We start from the raw sequence: 26,230 nt of genomic DNA on the forward strand, positions 1-26,230 counted from the left end.
TACTCCCAGCGAGTGCATCTTCAGTTGTGCCCTTCACTGTACAGCCAAAAATGGCTGGCCTGCCTCTGTCCTGCTGCTGCTGAAGGCAAGGAGAGTTTTCTTACAGGTGGGATGCACAAAGAAATGTGGTCCTGGGGCTTGAGGCTGGGGCCATCCCTATTGCTGTTTTTTCCCCCATTGTTGTTTTTTCCCTGCTTGTTCTGTAAGCTCAAATCAGTTTGTTAGAGTTAATTGGTATTGAGATGCACATATTAAGTTTTGATCTGAGTCTGAAGTGTACATTTAAGCTGACCGTTCCTACTTGCTGTGTTTTCGTTGACTTTGCAGAGCAGCCCTGGAGCTCATGAGCAGTTTCCTTACACAGTGAACTGAGGCAAAGAAGCGCTCCAGCACTGCTGTCCTGCTGTCTCCAATCCACAGGGTTAGTCCAAATCAAAACCCCCTGAGGTGCCCTCGGTGTGAGGGTCAGGTCCCCAAATGCTCTGCTTTGTGCTCTGGCTTCTATAGCTCAGCCCAGGTAGCAGATGTAGATATTGCCAAAGAGCACTATAAAAGGTGCTGGGTTTTATGTCCTGAAGGTAGAAATCTACCTTGTAGGCAGCACTGGGAATGGCAAGAAGTGTTTTCCCTTGTAGCTGTGCTGTTCTTGAGCGGCCAGCTCACATGGTGGGAAGTATTCATGCCTCTGCATTCCTGAGTTTGGTACAAGGAATGCAAACAACTGCCATCCCCAAGCCAGCTTTCTGCTGTGAGTGCTTGTCCGCTGGGAACAGAGAGCCAGATGTGCTTCACATAGTTTCCAGGCAGCACTGATCCATCAGATGACAGTAGCTATTGAGTGCTCTTATGGTGGCCCAGAGACACAAAGATGAAAGCCTGATGCCTGTCAGCACCTCCCTTGCCATTCCTGTGTCCCTTCAGTTTTCACTTGAGTCGCCTCACAAAAGCAAATGCCACAGAACATGATGTTGCAATGTTAATGACCTTTATTTTTGAGAAAGAAAATCCCAAGTTTTATAATGTCAAATCTGGGATCCCCTGAAATTTGTTGCCAAATGCTTTCCTGCACCCACTCCCACTGCCCATGCAGCTGTGTGGAGCCTCAGCTGGAACCCAACTTCCTCTTTAGAAGCACTTTCCACAGCATCTCCTGGATGGATTTTACTAGGGAAGATGAACAGCATTTGAAGGCCCTCTCAAACAAAGGTATTTTCATGGACTAAAAAAACCTATATCTGATGAACAGTTAAAGGGAAAACACTATAAATAGGCCTGGAAAAATTTCTTAAAGAGTCGCTTGTGTTGTTTCCCAGCTGCTCTGCTTTTAAACGGCCTCTTACCCCCAACTCAGGGGCTCCACCAATTGTAAAAGCAAGAACTAACCAGTGCCAGATTCAAGTCTCAAAATACAAACCAATTTAGATATGGGGAGAAAAGGGGTGGGGGGCTGATTCATAAGAAAACTTCTAAGCATTATTGTAGCATAAATAATATGACATCTTTCACCTCAAATAGCCTAACACTTCATAAAGTGATATGAGCTTCACTAGTTGCTGAAACACAGCTATTTCTGAAGTGGAACCTGATATCTTTTTTTTTTTCTTTTTCTTTTTTTTTTTTTTTTACCAGCAGAGAGCAATGTTTTAAGGTGGAGAGTGAAGGATACAATGTACAACCAATCGTAAGTGTAATCTAGGAGGGCTTTGCAAAATTTAAAGATCAAGTAAAATCAACTTTCAGTAACAACACACGTTCTGGTGTATCATAAACTTGCATCCTTAGTTTACAAATGTAATTCATTTAAAAGAGATACAGGAAACTCAAGTAATATTTTGTCCTCTCTGTTTCAGCAATACTCTCTTACAATTCTTTAGCAGCAGATTCACTGGTTCCTTTCCTCTCTTCGTTTAATTTGATGTCCAAGTCCCGGAGCTGGCTGAGGAACCCTGAATTTGGGCAGATGTCTCTGTGAGCACCCACTGTTTTCAGAGCATCCACGAGTGTCATGTTTTCATGGATCATTAAAAAGGCAAGAACTAAAGATGCAGAGCGGCTTACCCCCATGGCACAATGAACGAACACCTTACCTGCAAAAGAAAAGGCACAGCAAGGTGAGTGGACTTTAGCATTTCTAAAGCAAGAGGGACATATGGAGGACAAAAACTACTAGAAACAATTTGGGAAACAATGGAGACAATTAGTAGATACTCGTGTATTCACGGACAATTAGCATAAGATCGTGCTATACATCTCAGGTGAGGTGGTATTTCATAATGACCTTATGCATCTAACTTAGACCTTAGGTTAAAATAGTCAAAATTTTCTATGGAAGGAGAAGCTTTCTGAGACTAAACTTGTTAGTAAAGTTGGGTTTTTTTTTTTTTTTTTGGGGGGGGGGGGGGGGGAACCAAACCAAAACCAGTTTTGGTAGAAAAGTTTGGCTCAGCCCTGACTATGATTACTGACAAGTCCCATAAACTCTGTAGGATAGTCTGCCTGTAAAAATGGTCTCATAATTTACTGTATCTCAGCAGCCCAGTGTGAGCTATAACTGTGGATTTAATAAAGCACTCCAGTGAAAGCAGCAGATCTCGCCGCCAGAGTCGGAGCAAACTCTGGAACAAATGGAAATTATGATAACTAGGCCATAATCCAAACTCTGCTGACAAAAATTCAGCAGGCTGTGGGTCAGGCTCGTAGTTTTTTACTTAGTTCATTAACTTCTGCTGCTTCTCTAGGTTAATAGACAGTCTGAATAAAGCTCCAATTCTGCAAAGCGCTTAAGCATGTGAAGCATTTAAGCCAGTGCTGAAGTGCTGTGCTCCCAGCTGAGTGCATCGGGAGTGGGAGCAGGGCTGTGGTAGCCAGGACAGGATCCTGCCAATTCCTGCAGGATGGACCTGTTGGGGAGCACGCGCAGTGCCGCAACCTCTGCCATTCCCGCTTGCTCTGCTCCTAGAGTTGGCCCTTCCTCCCACTATGCGGGGTTTGGAGTAGCCAGCCCTCTCCAGCTCCTGGGGACCTGGCCATGGCCACTTTCCCTGCAACATGTGGCATAGGGGCCCTTCTCCCATCATCTGTGCGGCAGTTCTGCATGTGCCTTCTTGTATCGTGTGCTGAATCTGAGCTTTCCTAGCTGCCTGTTACTGCAAGGAGAAGCCATTTGGCTCATGTTGAAACTCCCTCCCAAAGCTTCTCTTTGCCTCCTTCTTACCTCCTGAAGTGTTTAAGGCTTTGCCTATGAAATTCGCAGCATCATAGAAGAAGATACTTAAATCAAAGGAAGGATCATCAAATGCTTCTACTCCATAGTACTCTATTTGCAGATCTTCATAATATTTGGCTCCTGTATTGATGCTATATGGCCCATCTGCTGCATTAAGGATATGAGTAATGTTGAGGCTTTGAAGAGTAGTTTTGCTCCTAGCAGCCCACCTGATGAAAGACATGAAGGGCTCATTGGCAACACTCCTAGCATTCTGCTAAAATAGCATGGTTTCAAGTTAGTGTCTGCTCCCGCTAGGGAAGGATGCAGGAACTGCAGCTTGCAGGAACTGCAGCAAATTTCAAGAAGCCTGTAGTGCTTTGCACATTAAAAAAAAAAGTGATATGGTGTATGCAAGAGCATAGACTTCTGGTTGGGGTACTGTTAGTTAAGCAAATGTCTCCCAGCAGCTAATCCCTGGGAACATGGATTACTGTATAAAGCGGTCAAGATTTTCCTTTAAATAGTTGTTTAGCAAGTTCTACAGCTAATCTCTCATTCATAATGTGCATGGGTCACAAGGGTGAGAACCCTCACAGATGCATCAGCACCTTGTTCCTGGTTTGGATATGAAGCAGCTGCATCATGCTTACCAGCCAGGTTCAACCCCCTTCCCACCATAAACTGGGACTGAAGTTATTCTACAGTGACCCTTGACTGATGCATTAATGAGGAAGAAGAGTTCGGAAAAATCAGCTGATGATCTATGTAATCTGCAGTAATCCAAATAGAAGGAAATGGCAATAAATAGAAGTGGTCATAGGAATAAGATATTTGCATGGAAATTCCTGTTCGATTTTTTCAGTTTTACCATCTTTGAAAGAAAGTTTGTATTTGGACTGAGAAAATCACTTTTGTATAATTCATTTGAGTCCTCATCCGCCTGGCTCTTGATCCTGCTACTCCTATTTGAGTGTGAGGGCTACCGTGCTTTTGTCTGTTGCCTTAGAACACAGTTTCCAGGGCAGATAACACATCTCAGAGTTGACACCTGTTTGGGATGGGTTCTTTAAGGACTTTGGTCTAGAATACAAATAATTCTTACCCTGCCAAAGCTGCTGGGTTCACAGAATACAGAAAACCCAACTCAGACAGACCATGAGTGTTTCTATTTCATATGTCATGTTTTTCATTACATTCAAACTCCTCACAAAAACATCCCTGCAGACCCAAAAGCTGCTCCCCCGTGTACCACACCCTTTCCTCCTCCTCCCAGGGACCAAAACCAGCTTAATGATAGGACCATATGTTCTTACGCATCTCCCAGGTAAATATTTGGCCAGACTTGGTCCACATGATTATCAGACCCTCCTCTGAACCACAAGAGCCGCTGGAGGTCTGATAGTGCTGGTGTTTCATAGGAAGCTCTGCTCCCTGCACTGCTAGTCGGAGATGAAGAGTCTCTGGTGTGAGGCATCTTGCTCCTCTCCTGCATGAACTTGGGCTGTATCAGAGACAGCTTTTCTGAAATGAATTAAGAGGAAATTTTCATACAGAAATAATATTCCCTAGAAAGTAGTCCTGTTCATTACCCTCCAAATAGCATTACATTATTATAGCTGGTGTGTGCAGCAGGGCCTGCAGGTGTTGCTAAAAGCATCCAGAGAGCAGGACTGACTCTGTGGTAGGACTCTGCAGGCCTGCAATTCATCCCCTGAGAAAGCAGCAGCATAAGACAATACGATTTAATTTCTTGCCAAGTAATGCTGTTGAAAAAGAACATCCTGTGCCACCCGAATGCAGCACTGGCTGAACCTTGTAGGTGCAGGTATTGTTTCTGTTACTATAGTGCTGATGAGCGTAGACAGGAAAGCTCCCATACTTCATGTTGGAGAGTTGCCAAAGTGTTTGTGCACACTTGATTCTGCTTAACTTAACTCCAGTTAAAACTGGAAGTTTTTGAAATAACTAAATATTGGACTAACTTAGACTTACAAAGCTTCTAGGGCCAAGGTAGAAATCTTAGGATGTGCATGTAAGACATATATTCATACAGTGTATGTGTATACATATATAAAATGTATGTGTGTATAATTATATTTCATTTACAGAGATATATTTAAACACATCTATACACATACATACGTGTATACATATGGAAGAGTTTTTACATGCGTATATATATATGTATGTATGTATATAAATAAAAATGGAGAGAATTTGAACCAGTTTTTCTGTCTCTCAGGTGGATACCCCTGAACACTCAGCTATACTGGTGTACTTGCGTTGGTCTCTCTCAGACTCTCCTCTGGGAGCTGTTCCACTTTGTATAAATAATGTGATAGGTATTTGCCTCCAGAGAGAGAGGCTGTTTCTCTTGTCTGAGGGGTAGCGTACTTACCTGGGATGTAAGAAAAAGGAGCATTTTAATTTTGTGAAATTCAGAGCTTTGTTGCCCTGTTGACAATCCCATCTAGGACTATTTTCCTCCCTTACAGATCACGCAGTGGAATACTGGCATCCTTTTTATAATGTTACTTGCTGGTTTAGACCCAGGAAGCTCAGGCAGCCAGTCCAGCTTGAAGCAGAACTCAGTCGAGAGCAAGAGTTCCAAGATATCCAAGCAGACCCTTCTATGAGACTTTAGGAACATTTCTCCTGCCAGGATCTCATTATCCTGAATTGCTGTTCTCACCCTCAGAGAATGTTGCTAAGCTTTGTTTGGTTGCTTGTTGTTATCAATGTGGAAGCCACAGTAGAACTCTTCCCAAAGTGGGATGGCCTGTGTTTATTCTGCAAAAGGTAACATGGCATCAGCCTTCGCTGTAATGCCTGAATTCCTAAATCTAGAATTTTAGTTTATTTTTGCAGCAATTCCAGAAAAAAAAGTGCAGATGGGATCTTTGGAAGTCATCTAGTCTGTCCCCTGCCCCACAGCAGCATCAGCAAGATGGATGTGGCTCCTAACACAACAACAACTTTGTCCAAACATCCAGGTATGTGACTTTAACAGTGTAGGCTGATTTGGAGAATAAGCAGAAAGCAAGGAAGAATATCTTCTTGCTTACAGAAAAAGAAATAGAGATGATGCAAAGCATATTATTGAACACACCAAATATGTTTCTGTGACCTCAGCCTAAATTTACTTCCCCTGCTTCCTTCTCCCTCCTTCTCCTCACAAATGCTAAGAACATTTATAGCTTTTTGTACATTCCAATAAAAAGGAAGTCTCCCTAGGGTAACTACTTAATAAGAAAAATATGAAAGGCACAATAAAAATTATTGGAGAGATGGACAAAAGGCTGACTGGTTTTACTTTCCATGATGACAGAAAAGAACTGCAGGGAAGTGGAGAGGAATACAGGGATAAAAGCCTACGAATTTTTCAGGGTACATAACACTAAGAGCTTTGGTAAAGGAGTATGTTGTGCAATCCCATCACAGATTAGCATGAAGAATAGCACAGAAAGATATTGTGCATTGCCCTACAAGTTTTACTGCCTTGCAAAAGTCATGCGCTGTGCTCAAGAGCTACTGCCAGTATTGTCATGATGACCTGTGTGTACTTTCACCGACACAGAACATTAAACCGAAGCAGTAAAAGGAAATCAAGAAAAAGATAATACAGGTTCTACATCAGGAGATTTGTAAGACCACAGGCTTATTTTCAAGGAGCATGGCTTACACTCAGTCGTGGCAGATGTGTAAAAGCTGAAGTTGTGGAGGTAAGCAGATGGATGCTAAACTTTCAGTTGTCTTAGCCCCCACTGCTTTAAACTCCTGTTGTAACCTGTCAGAGTAATGGAGATGATGAGCAGAGAGAGGAAAACTGAAGATTAGCAGAGAGAATTACATTGTGAGGCCTCTCGTTCAAGACCTGAGTTTGAGGACGTTCTCTTGGCTTTCAAGAATTGAGCTGTTTTGGTGCCAGTGAAACTTAGAAGGCAGCTCCAGCCTTTGCAGCCAAGGAGGTGCTTTGCAACAGAGCTCCCTTTCATACAGCAATCCTCTTCCCAAAAAAGTGCATCATCGTTTGCTTCACATGAGTAATGCCAGACAAGTGAGCTCCTCACGTCAACACGAAGCATAGCTCCTCCTAAGCGCACCGCTCTGTTCTGCGCTGCACTGGCCTTGAAATTGAATTGCTCTGCAGGGCCTTCAGGGTAAGCTTGGAAATAGCTATACCATATGATTGGACTAATGAGGAAAGTAATATAAATTTTTTTAATTGAAGGCCAGGGACTTTGCTGAGGGTTCCCTCCCACCTTCTACTTTAAGATACTGCAAAGCTAGCAAAAGTGCTGCCACTGATAACATTTCTCTAAGCTTCTCCCTCTGAGTGGCTCCCAGAAGTTGCTTCAGTTGGAAACAGCCAGTGACGGCAGTAGCCCTTTAATTGTGGAAAATTCTGTCTTGCAAGGTCGCTATCGTTTTCTGCAGAGATCTAGACCATGCAAGTTGGGAAGGATACTTTTCTTTTAAACTGTACCCCCAAAGTACCTAAAGACCTTCATTAGATTCCATTAGATTCTTTCTCTCTTTTTTTTTTTTTTTGTTGTTTGTTTGTTAGAAACAAAACAACAGCAACAAAAGCCCCAAACCCTTCTACCTATAGGAGACATTTGAGATGAGATAGAGATTTTATGGGCTGTCCAGATGTATTGACCTCCTTGCTTTCTCGAGAGAATACAAGGTAGCAAAAACCTTAAAACTGTTTTGTCATGACGCATCAGTTCCCAAACACCCAGAGCACTGGGGCGCACCCCAAATAGCCGGGGCCTGCTTGGCTCCACGTCTGAGCTATGGAGCCTGAGGGCCACCCCGGGGGCACAGGCTGCAGGCGGCTGTGGGGCCGGCATCACGGAGCTGCAGGGAGTGCCTAGGAAGGGCTGCAGGTGACTCCACACCCTGTTTGCCTGCAGCTGGGTGCAGCTCCCGAGGGATGCGGTCATTCCAGGACCTTGTCTGCGACAACCTAATTGAGCTTTGTATCTCCCTGATGTTATCCGGCCACTTGAGTATACAGTCCACAGGACTTTTTTTTCTTTTTTTTTTTTCTTTTTCTACACTGGAAACAATTGCTGTTTTCTACTGAATAATTTTCTGGTAAGGAAAAGAAAAAAACTGCACAACCCCCACAGACTTGAATTGGCTAAAGCATTTAACAGATTTGTGTTGCATTTGCAGATTCCAGTGAAAGAAAACCCAGCAAAGTTCTGAAAATGATGAAAATACTCCACTATTATAGGTTTGAAATAGTTCATTTTGTTACTTCCAAAAAAAGGACCATTTCAATTTTTCTATTCAAAGTTACTTTTGTTTTGGAATTTTACTTTAGCATTGCATAAAATATTGTAAAACAAGATGAAGTGGCTTGTTCCTGGTTGAGGAAAATGTGTTTTGTTTAACTAAAAATGAACACAAACTAACTGAGCAGCCACTTACTTGCCTAGCCCTAAATTTCACTTCTGTAACAGGGGGAAAGCCTTTTGCCATTTTGCCATGGTTGTTACCTTGTCTCCTAAAGACCAAACTGAGCTGCAGAGAGATTAAATGACTATCTGAAGTCCCAGGAGGAGTCTGTGGCAGGGCATTAGGTGGGCCCCAAGTGATCTTTCCTCTATCCCTTTTGCTAGCACCTTCCTAGCTGGCACAGCTCTGCTTGTGGTTATGGTGGTAGCCCGGATGCAGACAGGTGTCTTTCAATAACAAGGTCTTACATGAGATTATTGATAGCCTCGGGTACAGCAGGGCACTGATTTTGGCTGGACTTGTGGTTACTACAATAACACAAATATTAGATAACACTAACATGATACAGAAAGCTCCTGCAGCCAAATATCCTAAATTCCCTGAAACAAAACCCAACAAACTAAATGGTCCAAAATACCAAAGCATGAGATCAGAATATAACTCACATAAATAAAAACAAGGCCTGTTGATGCATTTGAAATTGCAGTCTACTATGTTTTTTTCTTCTCTTTTCTATCAGCAAGCATCTCTACACTCATCTTTTACACTCCTTGCTCTTTTCTCTCAGGTAGTGCTTAACACTACGGCTCTTTGTCTTCCTGATGGAAAAATCCAGATGGAAAGAAGTGTGGTTCACAGGGAAATAATCATGTAAGTGGAATTAATCTTTCAGATACTGTAATGTGAAATCTGATCTTGCTTTTTGTTAAGAAGACCCAATCTGTGTCTCTACATTTTGGCCAGAATCCGACGCTAAGAGAACCCAGGAGTCTCTTGAGGTAGAGCTGAAAGCCTCGTGTGCAGAAACAGGCACATTTAAAAGCAATAGCAAAGTTAAAACAGCCAGATGGGAACTTAGCAGGCAACCGAGAGGGGAACTCTCTGTTTTCCTTGCAAGCCTACAGGGGCTTGTTTGCAGGAATTAGAATCTCTCACCAGCAGTTCACTGCAGCTCTAATACCAAGTGGTATTGAAAATGAGAAGCAGGTTATGGCTGATGGTTTAAATGAGGCACCTATGGGAATTTAGAAATGAGATCCTGGACTCGTCTCGGTGTAGACCATGCACATGGCAGAGCAATATTGCTTTCTTGGCTGACTGCATCATATATTATGGGCTTTTATTTTGCCCACACTCAAACAGCAGGGAACAGCAGAAGTTCATTGCTCCTGCTCGCTGTTTAAACCCTGATCTGCCTCACCAGAAGCAGTGCCCCTGAATAATGGAAAGCAGAATTGGTCCCTCGGCCTCAGTGCGGGTGCGTGTTCAATGCAGCACTGTATTAATGCCATTGCCATTATTCCGCAGTGAAGAGAAAAGCAGAATGTACAATTAAAGCTCTGTTTGGTTCGGTTTTCAGGAGAATTTACTACCTGGGAAAGATGCCAGATCAAGGGCTCTGGAAAATACAGCCCTCTTTAGCCACAGTGTCGGGAAGGAGTGAGAGCAGCCCTGCAAGCCTCCTGCATGGCTACCCCCTCAGCTCAGCTCAGCTTGCAGATGCCCCTCGCCCTGTGCTGGCAGCTGTGTTTTAGCGGGTGGGAGAAAATCTGAGTCTTCACACCTCTTCACTGCTTGGTCCCCCTCCTGACACCTCCGTGCATGTCTGGCCTTGTATGTTTATGATGGGGCCCTCTGACTCCTCCAAACTGAGCCAGAAGGTACCAACTTCTGCTCACGAGGAGCCTGAGCTGGGCTGGAGAGGAAAAGGCTCCTTCCTCCATGAGCCCTTTCATGCCCACACAGGGCTGCCCGTGGGGCTGGAGGGGCTGCTGCAGGGCTGAGACAGCCTGCCACTGCCCCACGGGAGCTGCGAGCCCTGGGGGACAGCAGGGACACACAAGGCTGCTTTGGGAGTGGGAGCAGGGCAGGTGAGGGTAACCAGCCTCAGCCAGAGGCTTGAAGAGCCAGGAGACCCCACAGTGGCAAGGCAGGTCCCAGGCGAAGCGGGAGGTCAAGGGGGTGCATGGCCAGGCACAGGCAGAGCTGCGAGGTGGTGCAGGTGGAGCTGAATCCCAAGTGTCTCAGCTCAGACGGGCTCCTGAGCAAGGTGGGAGCTCCAGCGAGGCCTCCCACCACTTGCTCTCACACAGCTCCTTCCCACAGCCCTGTCCCAGGTCACACGGGCACTGCTGTCCTTGGATAAGACAAGTCCCCAGGATGCGTAGAGCTTGCTGAGCCAGTCTCACGGTCCTGCTAGCAGGATTCAGGCTCACGGGGGGAGCTTCACCTGTGCCCTGCTGGTTTATGGGGAGATTATGTTATCACTCATGGAAGTGCTCCTGGACAGCATTTCCTTTCCTTTGCAATGTAATGGATATGCACATATTTTCCCAAAACCATATCTTTCCAAAGGAGGAGAACCTCCGTGCTCCTCCAGCCCCCCAGCCCGAGCCCGCCTCCCCCACATCTCCCACTTGAGCCACGCAGACAAGGAAGAGGCACCTGCCCACCCACAGGGCTAACGCTGCACGAAGGGATGCTTGGAGAATAGGGGCAGTGGGTGGAAAAAAGGAAAGTCCTGCCTGCAGTGACAGGCCGTGGCTGTGGCAGGACGACAGCTTTGACCTCTGCAGCTTTCAGATTCAAAGGAAATAAGAAAAGGAGTATTACCTTAGCAGCTGGCATCTCTGAGCAATGCAATGCACCATCCCCAGCAAGGCAGTGCTGCCCTCCACAGGCTTCTGCCATAATTTCCGACTGGGCTGTGGAGATCTGTCAAGCCTGGGGTTATGCTTTCCCCTTTGATTCTCTTCTGGGGCACTCCTGTCCAGGGTACCACAGCTAGGAATTTTTGAATTTTTTTTTTCCCAAAAAACTACTGTTTTTCTCAACAGATCTCTACTACACTCTCGCTTCTCCCTGAATTAAAATAGCTGTAGTTTTAAGTCCTGCTGCCAGCAGCCATAACTGTGCTAGATGCTCTCATCAGGAGAGCACACAATCACCGCGCAGCTAACTGCTTCTATTAGCAGAACCTTCACTTTAATCTTATATAGAGCCAGTAATGGAGCAGAGAGGCTGTGGCTTGTGAGAAGCTTAGACAGAAAGCTTTCTTGGGCAGCCTGTGCCCTGAGGGCAGAGGAGCTCCAGCGAGAGCAAGAAAAATGAAGTGACCTTGATATTGATAACAGTTCAGTGAGCACTGTCACAGCCAGCGTTGTGCCGAGATCTCATCGGTGTCACAGGCTGTCGATAGGTGTAAGCTATGGGCAGTTCTGCCACAAATGATGTCAAAGAGACCAGACTCTGAGATAGGGGGCAAAAAAAATGCCCTGCAAGCTTCAGGAAAGACAAACAAGGATGTTAATTTATTGCTATTAAAAGGGGCTCCAAAGCACTTGCCCTGCAGCAGGCAGTATGGATTTGTGTGACTGTGGATTAAAGGGATTTTTTTTTTTTCTTCTCCCTGATTTACTCCTCAAATGATTTTTCTCTGACTGCTGCTGTCAATACAAAATTGACAATGCTGTCAAGCTTGCAAGATTTCAGAATATTTGAAGGCATGAGTAAAGGGGTTTTGATATTCCTCAGCCGTTTGGCAGGGGAGTGTTTGAACTATCTGTCTCCCCCTGCACTTTTAGCGTAAGCAGTGAAGTGCTCTCCTTGCCGTGCTTGAAAGGGTACATATGAGAAAGGCAGCTTTTTCTAAGGTTGACAAAGCTGTACAAACTCTTTGCAGTGGAATCAAGAGCAAAAAAGACTTCAAAACTCTACAGTGGAAGGTCTCTTTTGGCACTTAATTTTTTTCAGGCAAATTGCAGAGCTTTCAACGGACACTCCCAGTTTTGTTGGGGCAGAGCAGGAATTTTTTAAAAGATTTTTTTAATTGCCGAGTTTAAAATCATTATTTGTTTTTTAAAATTAAGTTATCTTTTAATTAGGGTGATAGTTTGTATCTAAGGAATTGACCACTGATGAGGTGCATGAAAACAGCTAAGAGGAAATACTAAGACCTAGAAATGGGATTTGCTTTCTCTTGCAAATTTTTGACTATGTGTCTGATGAATATTTGCTCCTAATTTCTTATCTTGAATTTGAAGAAATAAAACTGAGGGGGGTTTTCCTGTTGCTCCTCCCTGATATCGAGGTACCAGATAAAGCAGAGTGCAAGCAACCAGGGACGTGTGGGTAAAGTGGTGTGTGCAGCCACCTCTCCAGGCTCTGACGGATGAAAGCCCAAGGGCAGGGGGACATGCTTGCTGCTCTGTGAGATGTCCAGTCCCAGGGGCACTGGGAGAGCTTGTCCTGCCATTTACTGGCTGGCAGGAAGCAGTTTCCCCGCCAGACCCTGCCGCTGTGCTGTCTCTGCGAGGAGCCAGCAGCGCAGTGCTGCCCTGCTCCACAGGTACCACGTTGATGCCACCTGAGTCATGCAGTTGGTCAGGCAGGGCAGGAGGAAGGGTTGTTATGTGCCAGCAAGTTTTTTGGTGGTTTTTTTCACCTTTAGCTTGTCAGGTTTTGTGCTGATTGTTTTTCTGACACTTTTTCCTGCTGAGGCTTTGGTGTGGACTGTAGATCGATGCCAAAGCCGGTAGGGTGATGGAGGGAGGAAGAGCTTCCAGCAAAACAGCAGCCTCATGGCTCCCAAGGGGGAGAGTCAAGCACAGGTAGCAGGAGGGGTGCAGCCTTGCTGGGGCTTGTGCCTGCTGGAGGCAGTTTATAAGAGACAGTTTGGGAACAGGCTGCAAAGCTAACAGTCCATTTTCCCAAAGCAAACCTCGGTGCCTCCAGCACAGCCCTGGGAAGGCTGTCCGCTGCTTGATAAAGTTGCTGTGAGCTGGAATACATTAAGGATTGTGAGCTTCTCAGGTACAATGGTAATGGGAGCCATCCATGAGCTATAAATAGCATTAACATCCTTTCTCTCCAATGCCTGGCATCCCAAGCAGTCATTTTTGCTGGTGCTAGTGAAAATGAACACAGCTTTGAACAGCTTTTATTTATGTTCTCTTTGCAAGCTGGAATTTTGTGAGTAGTTTTTCTCTCTGGCTTTGAATTTGTACTTTATTTTGAGGAAAAAATGTTGGTATTTTCTCCCTTTGGATTTTTCCTTTTAAAATTATCATATATTACTTTCATATTTTTAGCAAAACTATGTGGGAAAAGCTATTGTGATAGGAGAGTGGGGATTGCAAATAGCCATTTACAAAGAATCTCTGAGTGCTTGCAGGAAAAGGGGAAAAAAACCTCACTAACCATAATTTCATCTTATCTAAATGTTACATACATTTTAAACAAAATACTGAAAATATTTTGGTTTAGAATTAAGCAAATGATGCAAGGTGCTTTGGCATGATTTGTGGTGTTTACCCTGACAGATCAGAAAGAAATAGTTGTTGCAGTAGAAGGAAAAGCTTTACATGCCTATTGGACAAGATATTCCTGTGGCAATATGTGGCAAGATGTCTTTTGTCAAGGAGCTACGAAGAGCTGAGAGCAAAACTGGCAAAAAGGACTCTCTTTAGGGTAAACTCGATGGAGTCCTGTTATAAAATGATAAAGCCTCAGATGTTATGCAACTCTCCTTTTCTGCTACAGACCTTCAAGAAACACAAGGTCTACAAAACAGACATTTTTCCCTGGGATAACCACCGAGCCACTGCTACTAGATCAACTGGTCGAGCTGGAAGACTGGCTATATTTTTTTCCAATTATGCCAACTGATCTAATTGCACATTGCCTTTACTGACAACCCTTGCCTTAGACCAGCACAGCAACACTGCTGTTACTGAAACTCTGTGATTTTTCATATTGCCAGAAGATGGCAGAAGAAAGCAATCTTCAATGTTTTAAAAATACACAGTATACTCATGACTGGCTTTGAAAGGAAGCTGTTACTATCTACAAGAAACTGCACTGGTTGGATGGATGAAAAATGTGAAATGTACTGGATGAATTAAATTGATATTGACCTAGGTGTATACATCCAAATGATCTACGCTGTATCCTTCCCACACAGGTTCTCTGTAGAAGAAAAGCCTGAAACTGTGCTCGTTTTTCCTATGCACAGTGCAGTTTGGCCTGGTTTTGCTCCACTGGCAAAATCTGTTGTATAAACCAGTCCAGGACATAATGCAATCACCCAAAGTAAAAAGCAGGGTGATTCTTTTTATCTTTCATTCTTTCTCTTTCCAAATACATTTCTCTTCCCTTTCCTGGTTCCTGCAGTTACAGTAGGAAAAGAGCCAAGATAGCGCCAACATCCCCCTTCTCCAGCTTTCAGGAAGAGGGGGAGGTGCAAGCGGCAGAAACTGAATTGGAAAGTGCAATCAGTCTGGGTGGGGGCTTTGAGTTAACCAACGGCATTATTACTCCTCCCCATCCAGAGCAATGCTTCCCTTGCCTCCTTCTAAAAAATAAAACTGAAGAAAACTCACAAATGTTATTGGGCTCCAGTGAAAATTATCAGACACTTATTAATCGGTAGGAGCCATTTCCGACTGGCAGCCCTGGGGGTCTCAGTTTTGGGGTCCTGGTCCCAGTGGTGGTGGGGTCCCATCCTGGCTGGCCCAGCTTTCCTTCACCCACCCTTTTCTTGTTTTGCCCACAGCCTCGGCTGGCCTCCGTGGAGCTGATGGAGGCAGGGGGCTTAGTGGGTGGGAAGGAATTAGGGAGTTTTTTACTAGGCGTAGACCTTCCATCTGGTCTGCAGTAATTAAAAGCATCATTAGGTTTAGGAATTAGCCTATCTATTGAAGGCTGGAAGATACACAGGGGAAGAATTGCTCTAAAGTTGTCCTGTTTCTTACACTGTCTTCCCCTAGACTCTGCTCTAGGCTTAGGGAGATTGGTTGACTAGCCAGACCTTCAGGTCTAACCTGCCTTGGCATCTTTTCCATGTCTCTTATGAATGCATCCTCCACAGTACCCATTACTAAATATTGGATTATATAACATGGGCACCAAACATTCAGCATCTGCTTCCCAGGCTGGGAACACATTTGTCACTATGAACCAAGATTCATTTCACAGTGGCAGGAAGGCAGAGGATGGCAAGGGATTAGGAGTGAAAAAGGAAAAGAAAAATGCTTAAAGCAACTTTCAACTGTTGTGATGACGAGGAAAACCAACTGATGATATGGATGCCCGTCACCTGGGCAGAAACACCCTTGTCCCAGGAGAAGATGCTAACACAGACCCCAGCGCCTTTGCACCTTTTACCCCCTCCGGATTCTGATGCTCCTTGGATTTTTAAGGTATTGTTCCTTATATTGCTCCTTTTGGTAAAATGACTTTGTTCCCAGCTTGGTTCCAGGAGTCAACCTCGTCTTTTGCCCTTTGGCTGCCCACTGCTGAGTTATGGGGTCCAACCTACTATTTGGAAGTAGATTAAGCCATTCTGAAAAGGAATACGTTTAACAGAGCACAAAATTACTTTGAATCTTGTCCAGAGCATCCTACAACCCAGGTCTTTTTGCCAGGCTTCCAGGGTGTGCTTAATCCTGCTCTGGACGTGAGCAAGCACATACCCTTTACCTGTTGAGGTTTTAGTAGCTACGTGTGTACAGAGGAAATAACACTCTACAGACACCTGTTCCCCTTCCATGCTTAAAAGGAAAATCCTCCCCTTTCAGCACTGAAGCATTCACTTCAAATGTTAATTTGCCATCTTTTTTAGTAAAGACAATAGTGAGAAACAGTTCAGCACAGGTAGTTTATCCCCAAAACAAAGGCAAATCAGAGCTGTCCAGGAATTAGAAAGCTCTAGGTGGAAAGGATATTACAGGGTTTTCTGTTTCTGTTCTAGTGAATGAGGCGTATATACCTGAGAGGGGAAAAGCATGTGAGCTCAGAAGGGAGGAAGCTCCGGCACAACTGAGACAATCATGGTTGTGGTGCTGGATCAGATCTTGAGAGGGCTACACTGCTCTTCTGCTGCTGCTTACCCTTGACCGTTGCCACAAGTAAGGGCTGAGACTGGGTGGATCAGTCCTAACCCAAAAGATCAAATCTGGTCTGAAATGTCAGAGCCTAGAGCTAGGTTAGCTCAGTTGGGCCCTTGTCTGGGACCATCAGACACAGGAAGGTGGTTACTCGCTTGCTGACTACTGGAACGTACTGCAGACCTGAGGTGCTTTCTTATCCTGACTTATTAAATGCCTGTTCCACTTTCTTAATCTGTGGTGACAGCAGATTGTGCTAGGGTTTGCTGATCATGCCTATCCTGTTTTCTGCCTTCCTAGGGTCATAAACAATTGTGATTACCAAATAACTCCATCTCACCCCACCATTGGCTTAAGCATCCTATTGATGAATCACAAACCAAGTGATGACAGGCAAGACCTCTATGGTTAAAAATTCAAACTCTCTCTGCTAGCAGAGGTGCTGCCATGGTGGCGAGGCTCTCTTCGCACACATGCTGCCTTACATTCTGGCCGGTGACATCTCCTTCATGCAGGATGCTGCATCTTGACTTTACAGCTCCTCTACGTGGTTACACATGCTTTCACAACAGGATCTAGCACCAACCAGCCCCACCTTGCAGAGATCTGAAATCGTGCCACCCTTTGGCACAGGAATGCGGCCTGCTACCCCCAGAGGAAATAAAGACAAAATCTCGGTCAAAGAGGGAGTCAAGAGAACAGTGCTAAGGTTATGACTTTCTAAATGTTTATCTTCAGTCTGTGTTTGATGTATGGATAATAAAGTACGCAGTCTCTTACAGAAACCTAAGGCAGGTTAAACACCATAGAGGTAAACGGTGATTTTCCTGAGCTGCAGGACAGAGAATGTGCAGGAGGACCTTACCATTCCTCACTTGCAACCTCTGAGGCTGAGAATTTCATGCAGTGTCTCTTCCTAAGCCCTTCGGGTCTGAGCTTTAAGTATGGTTGATACAGCAGTGCTTCTTTTTCTAAAAAGAATGTCTTCCCTTTGTATTGTTTGCATTCTGTCATGCTGCTTTGGCTAACTCACCGTTTTCCTGAGTTTGGTAAAGAAGCTCTCTGTGAAAACAAGAATGGAAAAAAGAGAACTATCAATGACTTTTTTTTTTTTAATATATGAGGAACAGATTTTTCAAAGGCAGAAAAGGGAGTCTATCAGGTTATGCACCTAAGTACTATTTATGCCCTTGAAAATCTTTTGCTTACAGTGCTTAATTGATCTGTGCAAATCCATTGCCAGAAGAGGTAATTGACCATTTTTACAGAAGGATCAGTAACAAAAACACTCCAGGCTATTGTTTTAGAAATTTTTAAAAAATTAGGAATTATGGAAAGAATATGTTTCAGGGCATCAGCCAGCCTCTCCTGAAACTATGCAAATTCACTTGGTGAAAACAGCAGCAGACACAATGAAATGAGTTGTATATGAAGAACTGAAATCTCAAATGTGATATTATGCAGGAGGTAAAGAGTCTGTACTAGATAAGTAACAGCTCAATGTGTTATCAAGGGTGCACTTTGATTTTGATGAATGTTAAAAGCACCTTTAGCCTTGAAAATAAAGAGGATAATTTCTCTCTAGGCAATGGCTGCTCATGAAAGTCATAAAATAAGAGCACTGGAGCCCTAATTTTATAGTGCTTTTTAAATGATTTTCAAATGGTCCAGCTGCTTTGTGCCACAATAACACAAGGCAGAGATATTTACGCCAGCGATAACAAGCATGCATCAGCCTGCCCGAGCTGCTCTCCACAGGCAGCCTGTATTAGGTGAAACACACATGGAAAGCTGATACTTGCCAATGCGGATTGATCACAATTACGCTGTGGCTAGCGCGATCCTGGGAAGTTGCTGTTTCCACCAGACAACTCGATTGTTTTTCTTGTCTGTGTCTTGCCTGCGGAGCACGGGATGTATGCAGCCGACTATTCTGGTTCTATTTTGACACTTGAGAGCCTGCCAGCTCTGTGTGCCTCTTAGGCCATACCGTCCTTGGCAGACTTCTCTTTTTGGAAACAGGAAGACGAATTCAGCTCTTGGGTTGCACTGCTGGGTTTGGGTGGGAGTTTCCCCAATGATTAATTTGGCCCCAGTGTTGGTGTTCCAATGTTGCACTGTGTTATCTTGCACAGAAATGCCTGCATGCGGCAAACGAGCTCCAGGCAAATGCTGCATAGTTCTGCTGAGATGCTGGAATTGCCACCAGCAACTTTCCCCAGGTATTTTATCTCTGCATGTCTACGGCTTCAGTCTAAAACTACAGTTAATTTTCCAAGACCTGCTCTAAGATGAGAACTATTCCAGGGTGGTCTAGCTTAGCTTGCCAATTTGGGTAGTCATTTCTAAAGTCTGATTAGTATTTTACCTTTGCAGTCCCCTTTCCTTTGAGAGACATTGACAGAGGACAGGGTGCTGAGAGAAACCTGTCTTCTGAGCAAGAAGAGTAGGGTTGGAAGACCAGTTCCTTTATGAAATATTCCTGTACAATTAAAGAACTTGGCTTTTTCTGCGTTCACTAGAGCCAATGCTTGTGTAAAAAGAATTTTGGTGGGAATGGAGAATTCTGAGCATAAAAAGAAGGCTAATTTATGGCTAAAACTTTATACATTTGCTATAAATCTCAGGCCCATAAAGCTAAGACAGAGCTGGGCAGAGGGCATGGTGGGAAGGAGTTACCTCTGGAAAGTCCCTGGTCATTAAGCATTTATTGTCACCAGGGTGGGAAAATTCTCTCTCCTGCCTGGGTGACTTCTTGTACCTGTTGAACTACAACATCGTCCTCCTTTTTATTTGCTGATCCCAATGCAGCAAAATAGGTTAGGATCTTTTTATGTCCAAGGATATCCTTAGGAGCTTTAAACAAGGACTTACTTTCTCTTGGAGTTGAGTTTTATGAGTTTTAATGAGCAGAATGGACAACAAACTGGGAATGTATCCTAGAGGAGCATCTAGCACATTTGTTGCCTCATTTAACCAAATGAGGAGTGGTGGGAGTATGCGAAATTCAGAAACCTTCTACCCCCTAAACAGAGAGAAAAGATATGTTTGATGCCAACGCTTTAGGTCATGTTCCTTTCATCTTTATCTGATATTCAGGTTGTCTCTCTGGTGTTTCTCCCTGTCACTTTGATCTTTTTTTATTTCATCAGAGTTTAGAATTTACATAGGTATATACTGTATCTCAGTTCAATATGTAAATCCTGCAGCTTGATGAAATTGCTCGCTGCTGGATAACTCTGGATAGCATTGCCTAGAGGAAAGTGACAGATCATAATGTAAGCCAGCACAAGGGAAGCAGATCTGCTTTTTCTAAGAATACAGTGAACAAAGATTTTCCCTTCAAAATAGAGATGAATACATGCTGCACGGAGTAAAGCCATGGTCACAGATTGCATAAGTTCATACTTCTGCCTCACTCCCATCTTATCTCATCTCTGAGAGATCCAATTTACAGCCGCTGAGATAAAATAGCCTCCAGGGTATTACATTCATCCCTTTCATAAATCAAGAACCACTTTTTGTTACTAGAGATCTGAGTCCAGAAAGATAGGGAAACACACGGCATTAGGCTTTTTAAATGGCCAACTGGCATGTCTCTGCACTGGCTCTTTGCAGTTTTTGGCTGTTTCTCAAACCAGAAAGCAACAATTTTTGTGTTGTGTATTCTGATGAATCAATACAGAAAAACTTTAAAAAAAAAAATTGGTTTCTGACTGACAACTCAAAACTTTCTCACCACACATTAAAATACAGCATCCTTCCCTTTTATAATTTTTTTTTTTTAATTTCTCTCCTGCTACAGAAGATACACTCTGATGATTACCAGTAGAACACGTGATCCTTGCTGCTGATTTAGACGTAATTTCATTGGTTACTCCTAATCTTTCAGGCTCCTGCTGTCCTCCCACCTGTCAATGGAGACAGTATCTGTAAGTGGATAATTAGGCTTACGCAAGTGGTTGAGTGAGGTTTAGTTAATGCTGCTGAAGTAATTTGTGATCACTTAATGAAAGTGCTGTGTAAGAGCAGTGGCTTACCACCAGGAGAGGGACTCACCACTTGGCCTTGTGAATGTACTCAGAGGCAGTACAGAAATGTATGCCAAGGTGTAAGTCAACCAAGACCTCTGCAGGTATTCCATAATAATGCACGTCCTGGCCATGGACAGTTTGGTCTCCTTTGCTTCCCCATGCAAAATGTGCAGCATTAAGTGCATGGGTGACACCAAACCTCCTCAGGTCTTCCTTATTATGGGCTACAGAGCTGTGGAGAGTCAAAAGCTCACAACAAAGCAACTCAACGTATCTTGTTGCCTTGTAATGTATTCCTGTCTGCAGAGCCCAGTGCCCACCACACCTGGAGACTTGTTGTGTAAAAAGGAGTATTCTAGTAAAAGATGGTAAAAGGTTGCGGTTTCTGAATATACTCAAAATAGATGTGGAAAATGCAGAATTTCTAGTAATTTCACTTCTGCAAAGACAGTTTCCTGCCTATAACTTTCTGAAATTTAAAAAGTGTTACAGTCTCCATTTGACTACAAAAGCATGGGCAATTACTGGCCCAAACACCTTAAAAAAACCCCCACTTCATGGGGTAGCTGAGGTCCTCCTACAATTGGACTTGAAATATGTATGTTGAAAGAACACACTCAGGTTTTAGCATAGCCTGTAACCATCTTGCAACTATATGATGTTTCTTTGCTGGAATGGTATTAGCCTTGCTAATCTGGCTAAACTCCTGTTGATAAACCTGCCTGCTTAAAACCAGCATGAAGTTTGATTTCTGCAGGATATTTTATCTTCTGCCCTCAGCTGCTTATTATGTAGCACTTACTGAAATAGTTTACTTTTCAGCCCGAAGGGTCTTGGCCTTGGCCTTGCATATCAGCAATGGCTGATAGCCAAGCAAATATTTAATAATCAGTTTGTTGACCACTTCAAAATGCTCCGAGATGAAAGATATCACGTGAAGTCAACAATCCCTACTTTATTTTACTAGAGATATTTAACTTATTTAAAGAGGCTGACCATCAAATTTCTGATAAAGTTCTAAGGAGAAATATTTCTTATAAAATACAGCTTTAATACTAGATTGACCTTTAATTTCCTAGTAGCTTCTCAAGAAACTGCACATAACTGGTTCCACAGAAACAAGCATTGACAATTTATGGTTCTGCTTCAGGTTGTTTTAGCTGTAGCACAAGCCCTGATGCTGGCACAGGTTTGCTCAGTCACAGAAACATCCTCTGTTTGTTGACTTCACCGAGTATTGGGTTGGGCCCCAAATGCAAATCCTCTCTCTAGTTCCCCTCTCAGGAACACTCCATGAAACCTTTTTCTCAAGTGTTGTTCCTATTTGTCTTATTGATGTTGGCAGAATAACGAAAATTCCATCTATACCACTTGATAAACTTCCCATTTCACTGACTGCAGTCTGTAACTCTTTGTGTTTAAACTCATTATTAGCAATCAGATTGGCATTAGCAAACAAACCTGTTTACATTTTTATTCCTGTTAGCTGAGTGTTCTCAGCGTTCTTCTTTTCCTTACTACATGTACACACTTGTTATCTATATATTTTTTCCCCACAATTCTTTTTTTTTTTTTTCTCCAAGAGGCAGATTGTGATTGAAAATAAACATGCAAGAATAATTTGGAGCATATATATTCACAGGCATTAAAGGGAGGTCTTAAAACGGCACTTAGAAGAATGTCTGAAATCAGATTATGGTGTTAAAACAATGCAATTTCAGTGATTTTTATAGAGCCTGAAATATATGTTTTTAGTACCTCTTGGGCTCAATTCCACAAATCCTTATTTCTCCAAATTGTTCTAATAAAGTAAAAAAGTTAATTTTCAAGTATATTTATGAGGTTTAACTGGAAAGGCAGAGGCTGGTTTCCCACTCTTGTCACCAAGGAAGAAGTCTGGTGCAGTACCACATGTTGTGCTGGCTTCTGCCCTTCCCCAGCCAGGGCCAGGCCAGCACAGCCGTGTTTCTGGGTGCCCACCAGTGCCTTCCAGTGGGCAGCCACCTGCCGTGCTCAGGGCTCATCTGTGGGGTGTCACGCTCCCGATTGGAAATGCAGTGAGATTAGGAAGCAGGCTGCAATTTGTAATCTGTGTTTGCAAAACCTGGTTTTATTTCCCCAAATTAATCTAGCACATTTTTAGGCTTTGCTTTTTCATGGCTAAAAGAATCGCCACTTCTAGGTGTAATCAATGGGCAATTAGCCAAAGGATTGTTAGTTCCTCCTGCTTCTCTCATTTAGGAATTATTGTTCCAGATATTTCAGCAAGTTTGCAACCTGCTAGTGGTGGAAAGAACTTGTTTTAGCATAACACTGGGCACTAGGCATGTTGAGTGCAGATGACTCTGTACTTTCTCCATGCTCCAGAGTGAAACTACCATTCGCACAAGTTTGAGAAATAAACAGTGAAGTGTGCTGTTATTCAGAATATCTGCATTTTTGGTCAGAAATTTCAACTGCAAATCAGGTTGTCATACAAACAGCAAATATTAGGATACTTTTTTAATGTGAAAATTTCCATTCTAGTTAAAAACATACTGAAAAAGGTAAAATCAATTGTAGTTCAATTTTAAAGCTACCCTGGATCAGAAGTCTGTCTTGTGCTTTGTATAGTAAATGTTTGCAGCATTTATAAAATCCATTTGTTGAATAATTACAAAATAATAGCAAAGTAATAAAGAGAATCTTATTCTCTTTTTAATTAATTTTATTCTGTTCTGTAGGTTCGTTCTTTAATGGACAGTCCTTTTGCTTTCTTCTGCGCTAATCCTAAGTCTATTTTAAGGCAACGAAGTTTAACAACGCGAACTAAATAAAGTAGTTGGACAGCACATGTTAGCAAGTACTGTATTCCCCAGCCCTTCAGAACAGCTCTGCCTCACATAACACTTACATATCGCCTATGTAGAGATTAGGCCACACTTCACCCATGTGATTTAGTCCCACCTTGCAGCTGTCCAAAATATCTGTCAGTTCCTGGGCAGCGGGAGTGCCAGGCTCAGAGCATTCCCAGGATGCCAGACTCTGAGCGTCTTCAGGCGCTGACCCCTTTGGTGGCCACAGGCAGATTTAGGCAGGGGAGAGCCGGCTGGATGCCACTGCTGCAGAATCCACAGGGGAGATTTCTGCTGAAGCGTGCTCTTTGCTGCCGCTTGATGTTCGCAAGCAGGTGGCTGTCTCTAAATACAGCACGCGCCTTGACACCTCCCCGGATTAGCTCAGTGCTACATCCCTGATGGAATAGGGAACAGCCACAAAAATGAAAAGTCTGCATTACGTGACTCATGCAAAAAAAAAAAAGGCTACTCCCCTCTCCACATAGGCTGTATGGCCGTGCCTGCCAGCACAGAGCTTTCCCCGTGAAAGAAATGTCGGTCAATGCAACTGAGACAGAGTCCCAAATGCCTCATGTGACCCAGCTCTAATAATAAGCTACCAGGAAAGAGGGGACAGCTCATCTTAGGACTGAGTTCAAAATAAAGACCATGAGAGCAGCTGTCCTGGGTCTCACCAAAGGTCCATTGAACCCACTATCTGGCATCTGACTGTGGCTGTAAGAAGTGGATGCCTACAGAAAATAAGAATACACAAGCATTAATTATACTGCTTTCTAATACTCTCCTAGCTTCCAGCTGGCTGCAGCTCATGAGCTTCCAGATCTAGATGGAGTTTCTAAGTATTTGTAACCCTGAATCGATTTCTGTTCCATAAGTTTTCCCATTACCTCTTTGAATATTTACAGGCTTTTACTCTCTGTAGCATCCTGTGGCAATGCGTTACACAGCTCACCAAAATCTCCTCCTCTTGTTTCAGACCTGGCTTCTACTGACTTCCTCTGATGCCCTCAGTTCTTGGACTGAAAAATAAAATTAAGAGAAGTTTCCACTGGAATTTTACATGGCTCCCTTCAGGTGACGCTGGTTTTGTGATTGCTTTAAGCAGATTTAAGCCTGTCATAGCTGTAGCAAGGACAGTCCCTTTCATTGTGCTCTCCACTCACAGACACACACTTGCTGCATCCGTTGAGCTGCCACTAACCCTCATGACCCACTTGGTAAGGTGGCTCAAAAGAAAAGAAATTGGTTTTCAGATGCTCTTCAGAGGAGGTCTAACTCTTCCTTCTGGCATAGTCCTTTCCCATGGGAGGAGCTCGTTCCTGAACTGTATGCATTTTGCTATGGGCTTTGTCAGATGCATTCTGTAGCTAAACATGAAAAAAAAAAGTTGAAAAAACAGATAAAGGAATGAAGAGCAGATTGAGGAGACCCCCACAATAAGGCATGCCTGGGGCAGGAAGGCCTGTGCACCTGTTTGTTTCAGAAGGGATGGAAGGGCATCAGCTCCTCACGAGGCTGACAGCTCCTGTGGGCTCCTGGGAGGGTATGCAGGCACCGCAGCATGAGCCCAGGTGCTCTGGCCAGCTCAGCAGGTACCCAGCTTACCTTTAGGTACTTACATACCTTTCTAAAGGGGACCCTCCCTCAGTTAGGAGTTAACATTCAGTGCCTTTAGTTTCCCAGGTTGTGTAGACCCTGTTGACAGATGTGCATTTTCTGAACAAAGTACGACTGGTGAGGCAGTATTTTTCTTCTGTTTTGGTTCCTTAGTCTAACTTGACAAACCACTATTTGAAAGACAAGTTTTCCTGGTGATAGTGGAAAACAATGAAGCACTAATGTCATGTCAGACCATGACCTGAACTATGGGTAGTGTAACTGACAGATGAGAAGGTCTCTTTTCCTCCTAGCACATCACAGCAGCCAGAATTGTTTGTTTAATGAAGTTACAGGACTAATTCTACCTCTTTTGCTTATGTTAACTAGAATATTTTTCCCTGAGCCAACCTGGAGTCGAAGTTAAACTGTATATAAGGAAGGGAGCAATACAGGCAGGCAGGAAATATAGGCAACACACTCCACAGATTAAAAACACTTCTGTGATTTGCCAGTGCCCTTGAAAAGAGTTTCTAACTAATTCATTCCCTCCATTGGGGTAAGTCTGTCTTGCTGTACACGATCACTACCATGTCATTGGTGGCATGGATGCCGTACTGCCTCAGCTTCGTTCTGTACGCTTCTCTACCCTGGTGAAACAATACTCTCCCAGGATGAGCAGTATCTCCGAGAGCAGGTACTAATTTACAACAGAAGCAGCTTTCACAGCTGTGGCTTTGTGGGACAGATGTTCAGGGGCATGCAAAGCATTATCCTGATGGGAGATTCCATTAATCTTGCTCACATGTGTCTAATTTTGCCCAGCCTAGAGCCATTAAGATGCATTATTTCACTCACATGAATTTCAGTTTTTTCAATGCCATACCTTCAAAAGGTTTCCAGACTAAAACTGTAATGTGAATGAAGTATAAATTATAATGAAATATTAACTCCTATAAATCCCTATTAACTCTAATGGAGAACTTCAAAGCAAACCCAGCTCCTCCTCCACCACTCTGCTGCTTTGCGAGGTATGAAGATTGTTCCTACCACTGTTGGGTTTTAAATGTGATTTTCTACTTCATTTTTTTACACTACAATGTCTTCTCTTTCTCTCGTCAGTGGAGCTGTTTGGCAAGATTTAGGAAAATCCGAACAGTGAAATGGACCTCTGAAAGCATCTTAAATATGCTTATTTTG

General features: G+C 43.6%; 1 protein-coding gene and 1 long non-coding RNA gene across 5 annotated transcripts in view; both read right to left on the bottom strand.

The window, feature by feature from the left end:
• Nucleotides 1-26,230, bottom strand: part of LOC147600029 (uncharacterized) — a 686,528-nt gene that overhangs the window by 71,279 nt on the left and 589,019 nt on the right. The window lies entirely within an intron of this gene.
• On the bottom strand, nucleotides 964-25,877 carry LOC104475497 (dual specificity protein phosphatase 13B-like). Of its 4 annotated transcripts, none has more exons than XM_086752554.1 (9): nucleotides 23,491-25,877; nucleotides 20,390-20,474; nucleotides 18,932-18,993; nucleotides 18,362-18,463; nucleotides 17,597-17,621; nucleotides 4,522-4,729; nucleotides 3,215-3,435; nucleotides 1,865-1,946; nucleotides 964-1,164 (listed from the first exon to the last, which is right to left on the bottom strand). In XM_086752554.1, exons 3-9 carry the CDS (start codon nucleotides 18,959-18,961, stop codon nucleotides 1,023-1,025), a joined length of 810 nt encoding a protein of 269 aa, XP_086608680.1. In that variant the 5' UTR covers nucleotides 18,962-18,993; nucleotides 20,390-20,474; nucleotides 23,491-25,877; the 3' UTR covers nucleotides 964-1,022. The 4 variants fall into 4 exon arrangements, with proteins under 4 accessions (XP_086608680.1, XP_086608678.1, XP_086608679.1 ...); XM_086752552.1 differs by having other exon boundaries at nucleotides 1,865-2,087; nucleotides 23,491-25,869; XM_086752553.1 differs by having other exon boundaries at nucleotides 964-2,087; nucleotides 23,491-25,859.

This window comes from Chlamydotis macqueenii, chromosome 7 (genome assembly GCF_036417535.1).
Source record: "Chlamydotis macqueenii isolate bChlMac1 chromosome 7, bChlMac1.mat, whole genome shotgun sequence".
Lineage (NCBI taxonomy): Eukaryota > Metazoa > Chordata > Aves > Otidiformes > Otididae > Chlamydotis > Chlamydotis macqueenii.

What these genes read in the sequence shown, in the direction of transcription:
- LOC104475497 (XM_086752552.1), bottom strand. Translation starts at nt 18,961, where the DNA reads ATGTCTCTCAAAGGAAAGGGGACTGCAAAG. An exon ending in AAGGAAAGGGGACTGCAAAG is followed by an intron (nt 18,464 to 18,931) that starts GTAAAATACTAA and finishes CGTGCTCCGCAG; the next exon opens with GCAAGACACAGACAAGAAAA. An exon ending in GAATCTGCTGCTAAAGAATT is followed by an intron (nt 1,165 to 1,864) that starts GTAAGAGAGTAT and finishes CATCTTCCCTAG; the next exon opens with TAAAATCCATCCAGGAGATG.